This window comes from Brachyhypopomus gauderio, chromosome 8 (assembly GCF_052324685.1).
Source record: "Brachyhypopomus gauderio isolate BG-103 chromosome 8, BGAUD_0.2, whole genome shotgun sequence".
Classification (NCBI taxonomy): Eukaryota; Metazoa; Chordata; class Actinopteri; order Gymnotiformes; family Hypopomidae; genus Brachyhypopomus; species Brachyhypopomus gauderio.
Genome location: NC_135218.1, coordinates 7,667,472 through 7,679,239, shown reverse-complemented (window position 1 = coordinate 7,679,239; position 11,768 = coordinate 7,667,472). Strand labels below are relative to the sequence as shown.

Genomic DNA, 11,768 nt, shown 5'->3' with positions numbered 1-11,768 from the left:
CAAGATATATTCCCTGGCCTACAAAGATGAAAATAAGGTTAAGGAGCGTATTTCCTTTATTTAGAAATAAACATCATAGCAGGAGCACTGTCAGGAGCACGCCAGTTATTAATTTAAAACTTCATACCGCTTTTCGAGGGCGAAGCAGAAAATGGGTCATTAAACAGTTACTCAAGTTTCATCACCTTATCTGTGCTTTTGGTTTCTCAAAGCAGGCATATCTAAGATGTTTTTGCAAAAGCAATTTAGTACTAGACAACTAAATCTTTCATTCATCTTCTCATGCATTCTTAATGACGTTGTAATTTGTAAAATAAGATGTGCTTCCCACAGGTGTGTGCACTTACACTGCACATTGCAAAAATATCATACATTCACACCTCAGGCCATAAATGGTTGCGTGTACAGAGCTTTAATAGTTTTAATTACTCAGAAAACATGGTCATCATGGAAAGTCTGGCTTTTATGTTTGCCAGGTATTGCTGCTAAGCGACAGCACTTTTAGACATAATGAGATCTACAGCTACTGGAGGGCCATACAACATACATAGCCCAGAAAAAACCCACGAGCTCGGATACAAACCAGCACTTGATTATGATCCAAGCTTTACTATTTAAATAGTAACATTCAGGTTATGCCCAACTTGGAACGTGTAACTACATTGTTAAGCATTACCAACCAAAGAGAACTGAAAATAAACAACATACTTTTGAAGTAATGGAGACATTTGATATTTGTACAAGTTTTGGTTTGCACTTTGGTAAAGTGAAAGGTTACTGCAAAACTACTTTATTCTGTATTGCGGTTCAGTCCAATATCCAGGCTGGAATGCATGTAATATTACAAGAGCAAATGAAGACAAACAATGCACACTCGGAGAAAAATAGACTTTTATCCTTAAATAAAGCCCCAGTTCCCAAAAATTCAGTAGAACAGAATCTAATATGGCAGAGCACAATACAGGATGTTGATGTGCACCTAGACATTAAGAGCACAGTGCAGGCCAAGCAGCACTGTGTGTGCAGAAACCCACTGTACAATGTGCACAACCCAGTATGCATACAGACACTGCTGAGGATGATCTAACGCTATGGTATTTTTGGGAAATCAGAGGGCCCTGGTTGTGAGCATAAAATTGAGGATGTCAGTATATAGTGTGTGTGTGTGTGTGTTTCACCTCTCAAGCCTAAGCGCAAATCATCAGTCTTAGCCCACCTCAGGATTTTGGGTTAAGGGCTAAAACGTCACATAGCACCACGAGTGACCGTGCGTGTGGTTACAATAGGCAAAAAGCACACGTTCACTCCCGAGCGTTTGTGCCCCAGACTCAGAGGGTTTGGAGCAGCAGAGTAACCCCGCTGTTCAACAGGCTGTCCTACAACACTACAGCCCCCCCAGACACCCACCACAGCTCTCAGACCCACACTCGCCACAACAGCGCAGAGTGGGACCGGCTCGGGAACGCACCTGCGACCCGGTGTCCAAATGAGCGCTGGATGCCCTCTATTAAAAGGACTCCCCACCGCACTCAAAAAGCTCACTGAATCATTTTCATCTTTTCCGAGCTGCAGAATGCATCAGCTAGGGGGCGACAGAGGGCAAACTGAGGACTTGGTCCCAGCGTGGACGGGACCGGCAGGACCCGCGTAAACTAGCACGAAGCAGCTAACGTGGGTTTAGGACAGCCTGTTGGAGCAGCAGGGTTTAACCTCAGCAGCCAGACTGCGTGATGTCACCACCAGAGCTCTTGGTCACCGCCATCGTAGTGAAAATCTGGAAGAAAAGCAAAAACAAAGAGAAACTCATTATAAATAAATAAACAAACAAAAGGGATCATGGCCAATCCATATGCATCAGATAAAGAGGAGCGGTGCGTCCGAGGGCCAGTGGCGCACACACCTCAGCGCAGGTAGGGTGGATGCCGATGGTCATGTCAAGCTGGTCCTTGGTCATCCCACACTTCATGGCAGCACCGAAACCCTGAGTCACCTCCCCAGCATTAGGGCCCAGGTAGTGGAAACCAATCACACGTTCCTACACACACACACACACGATGTAAAGCACTGGAAGCATCTTGAACACTTGCTCAGCCTGAAGACAGATAGGTAGACAGGACATCAGATCACTCACATTGTCCAACTTATTGCAAATGATCTTGGCGTAGCATTTGTTGTTGTCCCTGTTGGGCACGGTGAACTCCAGAGGCCAAAACAGGCTGTGATAAATCTGCACGCACACACAGAGAGAATGTACATGAGCAAACACATGTACTACCATAGAAAAAAACAATGATAATAACAAATAAATTAATTTAAAGAAAACACAAACAGCCCTCTTTATTCTTCTTATTACCATAGATTAAGTACTTTTGGCAGGGTGATGTCTCAAACACACACGTGCGCACACACACACCTACCTCCAGGTTTTCCTGTCCATATAGCTCCACAGCCCTCTCCTCAGGGAGGCCACAGCTGCCGTACTCCAGAGGGGTGAACACCGTGGTGGGAACATTAACGTAGTCACACTGCAAACATGGAGCCACACACCCACCCACGTGAGACCCTCGAGTGCAATCGCTGGTCTTGTATGAAACCTTTCACTAACACAAGCGTCCCCGAGCCCCAGAGCCCATGTGGGGGGTTCCTGCGACGTGGGAGCACCTTGGTGGAGGAGCCGGCGTACAGCCTGCGTGCCAGCAGCTTCCCAGCCTGGATGGCCACGGGCGTCAGCTCCCATTTGCCCTCCAGGATGTCTCCGATGGCGTAGATGTGAGGAACGTTGGTCTGTTCCTCCTCATTCACCGGCACCTTCCCATTCCTCAAATAAACAAACAAACAAATAAACAAACAAACATCCACCCGCCCTTTTTGAGTCTGGGTGGTTGCCAGTTCCTCTGTTTATCTGTTTATTGTGAGTAAGCAAAGACTAAAGCAGAGACAGCAGGCTTAACCTGCTGGGGTGAAGGGCAGGAGGGATTCACACCAATGTGAAGTCTGAGGGACACACACAAGGCTCATGGAGTCATACGGCCAGTCAGACCAAACACATCATGTGCTGCTGTAATCTCTGCTCTAATCTCCCCATGACTGGCTGTCCACACCCAGTTTAAACAATTGAATTAGGAACTCAGGACACACATCCAGACAGCCCCAGAGCAATAGTGCTGAATCACAGTGATTCTCCGACTGCACTTCCTTAAACATTCCTTCACCAAATATCTATGGCAACAAGAACCTTGCATTTGAATGGAAGGAGGAGCTACAAGAGCAGCCAATAAGGAAGTGGAAGAGAATGAGCTACAGATAATGGAAGAGGAGAGACTTACTTGGGGTTAATCTTCACTCCAGCTTTATCTAGTCCAATCTTCTCAGTGCACGCATCACGACCAACAGCAATTAACACCTAAGAAAGAACAGAGAGGGGCTTGTTTATGATCTGATAACTCACAAATAGATGCATGAATATATTAGAATAATAGGGATTTGTATAAAGACTGGTGGCATGTTACTTTTCACACTTACTGTGTTGTATTCTCCTTCAATAATCTCGCCGGTCTCTGTGGACTTGGCAGTCACTTTCAATCTGCCTGGGGTGCCTGGCTCAAGCTCCTCCACCTGACACACACACACACACACACACACACACACACACACACACACACACACACACACACACACACACACACAGGGTTCATAAGGGCAAGCAGACATGAGCTCCCCCATATTTATTACACAACCACAGTAACAATACCTTAAGCAGTATTGGTATTTTCCTGCCCTGCGTCTCACACACAGACCTACCTTCACCGGTACAAACTTCCTGAGGAACTTGACCCCGTGTGTCTCCATGTAGTCCCCTGCACGGTTGGCCATATCCTGGTCAAAGCCTCTCAGGAGAATGGAGCGTACCATTATGGTCACGTCCAGCCCCAGGCCAGCCAGGAACCCCCCGCACTCCAGGGAAACGTAGGATGCTCCAATCACTAGTGTCTTTCCAGGACAGTAGGGTAAGGAGAACAGGTCATCACTGTGATGAGAGAGAGAGAACACAAATGCAGCTTAGCACACAAACACGTGCCTGATTCTTGCCAAAGTTCCTGCATTAAGAAACATCAGGTAAACTAGAGCTTATGTAAGGCTGTAGCAGGCAGCGCATCTGAGGCATCAAGACAGATGGACTCCGTCTCTTCCTCAAACCCACGTCTGCAGCTCCGGCTCGGCTGACGGCAACGGGACCGACACCAGCCTGCAGCATCGGGGACTCCCAGAGCTGCTCCCCCCAGAGACTGAGCTGCGCTAACTACACCCTGCGCTACACCCCCACCCCCAGGAGACGGCAGTTTATGGTTGTGCGTGTGCACGCTGCGAGAAGCCAGCGGCCTCCCGCTGTCTCCGCCCCGTAACGAGAGCCACACCCGCCTGGTGATGCAGTACTCCTTGTCTCCGGGGATGCCGAGGTATCGCGGCCGCTCTCCCGTGGCCAGCACGAACCTGGCCGCCGTGTAGAACGTCTCCTTGCCTCGCTTGTTCGTAGCCTGCGGGGAGCACACACGCGAGGCAGTGTTTAATAAACAAGCTCCAGATTCACACACACACACACACCTTTCATTAGCTGGTCACTGAATCGTTAACGTGACGCACTGCGGAATGACACTAAGCCAATTAAAAAAGGGACAGACCGAGTTGTGACAGCCTGATTCGACAGGTCACAGGGAAAACAAACTCTGCCTCTTAAAGCCACTCTAAGCACAGCGAGGATTAAAAAGCTCAATAAACAGGGCTGTGTGTAGACCATCCCGTCCGTGCGAGTGCTGGCTCGATGCCTTTGGGGACGTGGAAGGAGCAGCAGGTCTGCACTAGGGTCAAAGGTTCTCATCTCATCTCAGACGCCCACCTTGATTTTGTGTGGCTCCACGAACTCGGCGTAAGCGTTGACGTAGTTGACGTTCTTGTCTCGCAGGGCAACTCGGTAGCCCCAGTTCAAAGAGCCTATGTAGTTATTCACTGCAGTCTTCATGGTCTCCCAGTTATGACTCACTGCAACATCATTCAAGCACTCAGATTTCAAAACTTTCCTAAATGAAATTTGTTCTATAAAATGACTCAGTGTACAGACAGCTGACAGAACTTTTCAACACAACCAACACCTAGATCGATTCCTCTTTTTAGAAATTACTCTAAAAGAAGTGATATAATCTTCTAGTGGTTCAATAGTATTGGCATACGTTCCTCCAATTTGCTCTTTGAACTCAAGAGCAGATCGCAACGAACATGCTATTTGTCCTTTGAACTCTAGACTGGTGTGAAGGATGGTTAACTAGGAGACACCGTGCCCTCAGACACTGGTCCCTCCCCAGTTACACCGTATCTTCTACAACCCCATCTGACAGTAGGGGGCGGTGTGCCTCACCTTGCTCGCTGAACTCCCAGCCAAAGCTGCGGGCGTCCTGCATGGCCGTACGCAGCAGGGTGGTCTGGTGCATCAGCTTCTTGGGAATGCAGCCCACGTTCACACAGGTGCCGCCCAGACCTGAACAAAGTCGTACAGACCAATCAGACATCTGTGTGCGTGTGTTGGGGGCGGGGACTACTGGAAACTACGGTTATGATTGGATTGCAATGCTGCGTGGTGCGAGCACTCCATGGCCAGTCCTGCCTACCCCAGGAGGTGCCCCTAGGTGTGGGGACAACAAAGTCCAGAACCATCACCTTCTTCCCCAAGGCTGCGGCTTCCTGTTGAACCAATATCAAGAGGACGGTTAACACAAGCCATGCAGACAATATACAACATCAGTATCAGCAAATTAACTTGACACTAGGCCCAGAAAAGCGTGCACAGGGCCCACATGTGTTCTGGACCCTGTGAATATGGACCGGAGGTCGATGGGCGTCACCCTGACCTTTGAGCACGCCAAGCCTCCAGAGCCACCTCCCACCACGATGAGGTCATAATCGTAGGACCCGCCTTCCGCAGCCAGCAGCTGCTGGAGGAGGCCGTCTTTATGTGCCTGTTACCATGACAACCGGAGAACTGATTACCATAGACACAAAAAACTCCACAGCGATAAGAGGTAATCATAATAAGTGTACTCATGTATCATTCATTCCAATTACAAATGTCTTTCGCTCGTTGCTTTAAAGTAGAGCTTTAAAAGGGCGCTTATCTACACTGCTGGCGGGTGAAGCTGCCGGACACAAAACTGAGGCGGAAGGAGAGAGGGAGAGAGAGAGAGAGAGAGACGAGACTGACAGATTTGAAGACATTAGCACACTGGCTACACGGATCAGAAACCAATGTTATTGTCTACTGCCTGCGTCGGTATTAAATCAAGAGCTGAACAGATTGCTTGTTAATTGTTAACTACAATGTTTGCCTTTACAATTGTAGTATTATGTAAATTAATCCTTTCGTGTTTTGTATTGTATTCTGTGATAATCCAGAGTAATCCAGGGTGGTCCTGAAGTCTGCTTTGTAGGCATTTTAACTAATGACATTCCCATTAAACAGCATACCTAACGCTAGTAAAATCCTATTTCAGTAGTGGCTGATACCTGCATGGTCTTGTCAGAACCTCCAACGTGGGTCTTGTTGATGAAAACGTTGGGGACCGTCTTCTGCCCGGTCATCAGATGTAGTACATCCTGGTAGCTGGTACCCTCATCTAGAACACAGAGCACACGGATGCCACTGAACACAGCCACTCAAGTTACCGTCTCTTTGGCAGGCCTGCCACGCCGTAACCTGGCCGCCCACGCAGCTGTGACCCTAGCAGCTCTGTTGGGCTGGAGCCCAGACCCCGAGCGTCTGCTGTCGTGGTAAAGAACACCGCAGCTAGAATCCCAGAGTCAGTCATACGGCGGGGTCATTGAATACTGGCTGATGGATTCAAACAGTTACACTACACAGAGCTGCAAGACCGAGACACCGTTTCACGTGTCAAAGTTGAACCGTTACACTGCTCAATAACTGATAACGTCCCCACAGTGCTATGCTGCATTGCAGGCCTATATGTTCACATTACACTTAGTTCTGCACAGAGCAGATTAATAGGGCGGCACATACACCACCCTATAGGGGGCGCTCACTTGTACTGCTGAGAATGACGATGGACTTTCCCGCGAAAAAAACCAGATAGCAGTGCTGGAGCAGGTTGACCAAGCATGGGACCGCACTGGGAAACACTGCACCAGTGGGAGTGCTGGGCTATATATGCACAAAACATGTGCAGAGTTGCCGTTAAAAGCAAATAATAAATTAATAAACTGAGCAGAGGGGAGTTGGTGAGAGCAGGAAAGTAAAGGAAGTGGGAATCGTGGGGAAGGACGAGGAAGAATGAAGAACGAGAGTTCACAGGCTAAAGGAGGGAGGGAAAAAAAAAAGAAAAAAAAAAGAAATGGATTCCTGCCAAGCAGGACAGGGGAGAATGACTCAGCAGGATTTCGCTCGGTCAGGTGCAGTCACTCCACACAGTTCTGCCGTGGCGTTGGGACTGTTCAACACCAGCCGACAGCCCAACACGGCATGCTCACATGGCCTTCAACGTGAGCAGTAATTCAATCAATGACTTCCTTTCTTTTCTACGAGTTTATCTGTACAAAAAGCAGAATCTAATTAGCTAAATTGAGACTGAAGCCATGGAGAAATGATTCTGCTGGTGTTCATTTACAAAACGCCACAGACTAACAAGGACACGCCGGGATGCATTAGGCAACATTTGAGTTAAGACACAACTTCTGCTGGCATAACCACAGACTCTCGAGGTCTGTACGGAACATCCGGTGTTTGGGACCGTCTCATGGACACTGCATTCTTACACAAAGCCTAACTAATACTTGTCCCTGCCCCGCATCAATCATCCCAGTAAAACCTGGGTAAGAAAAGACCTAGACAGACTTGGCACAACAAAGACTGCATCAGTTACTCAACAGAAAAAAAGACAGCATCACAACAGAAGGAGAGCAGGTGAAATCTCGTTACACCAAAAATAAACAATATTATTTGGACATACCAACATGAGGGTTATGCCAGCTACACACTTACTATGTTCCTGAAGAAATATAACCATATTTAGCAAAACTATTAGTATTATTCTGCCTTCTTTTATACCAGTGTGTAAAATAAGGCTTGTGGTTTAGACATACAAGTCTTTAGTCAATACAAATTTAGGTCTGGCAACAAGTTCCATAATTAAAAGTCACAGTAATTTTTCATTGTAATCCTAATGAATTTACAATTCATTAAGACACAAATATATACAACAATAAGTTAAGTGTAAGGCATCACTTGGAGACTTCAGTGTTACTTACCCATCAAATCCAGTTCTACGGCATTATACGCCACATTGAGTTCTTTAAAGAGCTCCTTCACCTAAGACAAGATCAAACATTAGTGTCATTTTAATGAACTTTTACATTCCATGAAAAGGAAGGACAGATCATCAAGGTTGCTCTAAGGAGGTTTAAGAAAAACTACTTCCAAACTTCCTTTCAACCACATATTAATTATTAACCTTACAGACAATTCTTTTGGAAGCACTATTCTATTATTATTGTTATTATTATTTTATCCATACTAGTTTTGATTTTAAAACTCGTAAATAACTGCATGAGAGCTCTTGATAGGGCTTGGCCGGAGATGTGGAGATAAACGGACCGATATTTCCTCTCGGCCTGTATTGGACGTGTGTGTGTGTGTGTGTGTATCTTTCTAACTAACCCAACACGTCCCACCATACAAACCGTAACTTACCGCCATTTCTCACGCACCTCCGAGACAGCGGAGAGAGGCTCTGACACGATAAACACACTCACCTTGTTGCAGTAGGGACAGTAGCTCTTACTGAACACCACAACGGCGTTGGAGTCGATCAGCTCACGAATTCGGGCTTTAATCTGACCGCGACCGGCCTCGTCGTCCACCGGCGGCATGACTGGACCGCTGAGCCGCCCAGACGCCTCGACGTCCGTGTGGGGGAACCAGACCAACTTATACCGCCAGCTAGCTCACCGGCTAACGAAAACTTCACCGAGAACTCTCTACCCTCTCACTACGGAGCCGCTCCGCCTCCTGGGGCAAACAGGGCAGTAAAGGGGACCTCAAAGGCGCAACACGTCCACGTACTAACGAGAAACCCAACAGACAACTGCCCCTAACTACTGCCCCTCATCGTCCTCGCGCGCGTCCTCGGGGAGACAGAACCCGCGAGATCTCTTACGTAGAACCCTTGCGCGTGCGCATTGAAGCGCGGAGAAAGACGTCGTTCGGGCTGCCTCGGCACCTGGCGAAATTTTTTATGCTGCGTTCACATAGCGATTTTTTTTTACCAGGTAACTACGCGGAATTCTTTCATGTGGGGAACATTTACTCCTTAATTACAATTTAAATTAAATGACAAGAATAGGACCAACAGGCAGACGTTCAAGACAACTAAACAGACTGTGGTAGCGTAACACTGCCACCTTGTGGTGGGAATTGATAAGTAGCGTAGTTTTTATTCAGTTATTTAGCAAAGGCATGCGTTAAGCTGTAAAATGTCTTCTGTTTGATTTTGTGTTGGAACGTCGAAACCCGAAAACCTTTCATATTCATTAATTTAAATTATTTAGCTAATGAAATTGTACAATCAACCTAAATGGCCGATTTTAAAATGGTAAATTAGTAAATGGTGTCTGTAAGTCAAAATAGATATGACCGATCTTTACCATCACACGCTTTATTTCTGCTGACCCAAAGCACCATATTGTGGCTAAAACCAAATAAAATAATGTTTCATATACGACACTGCTCCCGTTCACTATAGTGAGAAATAAAGATGACTAATATTTGCCAGTATGCGAGCAACGCTGTGATTAAACAGCACGAAGAAGCCATCACTGTCAAGCCCTTGTTGGCATATTCAGGTGTTACGGTGAATTCAGTTCCCCCTGCTCCCCCCACAGTGCGCATGTCGAAATCATGACGTAGCGCTGCGGGAGGCTCAGACGGGCTCCACGTGTTTCTTGTTGCTCTTGTATTTCTTTCTGTTCCTCCGGGTAAGCGGTTTCTCACTCATTGCATTTCACTCTATGCATATTTTTATCATTCAAAACCATGCAAAAGGAGGGGCAGGTAGTGTGTGTATGTGTGTGTGTGTGTGTGTGTGGGGGGGGGGGGGGGGGGGGGGGGGGGATGGTAAATGGGGTGACCAGCCCTACCGAGAGATGTCCCTTATTTATTTATCAAGGAGTTGGCAACCCTATACAGTAGTAACGTTTCTTACTTTATATTTTTAATTCATAGCATTGTTTACAGTGTTCAGCTAGCGTGGATATTCAGCTGCAGTAATCATGCTGATAAACTATATATCTGTTACCCTTTCACACAGTAACTTTACTGTATATACAGTATATTTACATCATTTACACTGAAAAAAGAGGGGGAACACATTTAACCAGAACCAGAACAAAAGTGGTGCCCCCTCTGTTTATTACAGGTGGAGTAGATTTGATATAAATTAATCATGCTGATAAACTTTATCTCTTTTACCACTTCACACAGTAACATTTGAACTATCTGTACCTCCTTTAACACAGAGAACACAGGGGGAACATATTTAACCAGAGACTGGGAAAAGTGGTTTCTCTTGTAGAATAACTGCTGGAGATGATATAAAATACAGAAATGGTGCTGAGTATCTGTATAATCACTTCATTCAGTGACTTTACAACTATCTGTACCACCTTTACACAGAACACATGGGGGAACAGGTTTTACCAGAGACTGGGAAAAGTGGTTCCCCTTGTAGAGTAACTGCTGGAGTGTATTTAAGGTACATTATTGATGCTGATAAACTATATATAGATTACCATTTCCCTCAGTAACTTTAATACTATCTGCATCACATTTACATTGATAATACAAGGGGGAACAAATTTTACCAGAGCCCTAGAAAAAAGGTATATTCTTTATTCTTGGTTCATTCGGTTTTTTTTGTTGTTGTTGTTGCACTGATCCTTTATGAAGTATGTATTCAACCAGAGCAAAATTAAAAGCAATGTCCACTGTAATAGATTACACTTGTTATAAATTGAATGCACTATGTTATGTAAGTTCATCAGTTCAGTCATTTTACTCTACCAATTTCCTTGTTTTAACATTAAATATGAGAGAGTTGCTAAAAGGGTAAAGATGGCTGTAGTTAACACTTTAAGAAAAAGGAAGAGCACAGGGTAACATAAGAGTGGGAGAAGATGCACACAAGTCGACTATATCCTCCGTAGGAGACGAAACCTGAAAGAGGTTAGTGATTGCAAGGTGTTACCAGGGGAGAATGTAGTTAAACAGCCTAGGATGGTGATATGTAGGATGGTTTTGGAGGTGAAGAAGAGGAAGAGAGTGAGAGCGGAAACCACGATCAGGTGGTGGAAGTTAAAGGATGAGGACTGTGGTGTAAAATTCAGGGATGAGGTGAGGCAGGTACTGGGTAATGGTGGTGGTGGTCTGGATACCTGGGATGAGACTTCAAATGCAGTGAGGGATGTGGCTAGGAAGGTACTTGGTGTGACCTCAGGACAGAGGAAGATAGACAAGGAGTCGTGGTGGTGGAATAAGGAAGTTCAGGAAAGTTTGAGAGGAAAGCGGTTGGCTAAAAAGAATTGGGATTTTCAGCGAGATGAAGAAAGTAGACAGAGGTACAAGGAGATGTGTCATAAGGCAAAGAGAGCAGTGGCAGAAGCTAAAGAGAAGGCATATAGCAAGCTGTATGAGAAGTTGGACACTAAGGAAGAGG

General features: G+C 46.0%; 1 protein-coding gene across 1 annotated transcript; it reads right to left on the bottom strand.

Moving 5' to 3' along the window:
* Positions 1-393: 393 nt before the first annotated feature.
* Positions 394-9,229, bottom strand: txnrd3 (thioredoxin reductase 3). The gene is made up of 16 exons (XM_077014129.1): positions 8,812-9,229; positions 8,308-8,368; positions 6,553-6,662; positions 5,901-6,008; positions 5,661-5,733; positions 5,411-5,530; positions 4,895-5,037; positions 4,420-4,535; positions 3,802-4,027; positions 3,523-3,615; positions 3,327-3,403; positions 2,662-2,818; positions 2,418-2,525; positions 2,132-2,227; positions 1,901-2,035; positions 394-1,774 (listed from the first exon to the last, which is right to left on the bottom strand). Exons 1-16 carry the CDS (start codon positions 8,926-8,928, stop codon positions 1,712-1,714), a joined length of 1,803 nt encoding a protein of 600 aa, XP_076870244.1. The 5' UTR covers positions 8,929-9,229; the 3' UTR covers positions 394-1,711.
* Positions 9,230-11,768: the final 2,539 nt, after the last annotated feature.

Excerpts from the sequence above, each read along its gene's own strand:
- txnrd3 (XM_077014129.1), bottom strand. The coding sequence starts at position 8,928 with ATGCCGCCGGTGGACGACGAGGCCGGTCGCGGTCAGATTAAAGCCCGA. Across the intron at positions 8,369-8,811 it reads ACTGTCCCTACTGCAACAAG|GTGAAGGAGCTCTTTAAAGA; the intron begins GTGAGTGTGTTT and ends ATCTTGTCTTAG. Across the intron at positions 2,036-2,131 it reads TTTGCAATAAGTTGGACAAT|GAACGTGTGATTGGTTTCCA; the intron begins GTGAGTGATCTG and ends GTGTGTGTGTAG.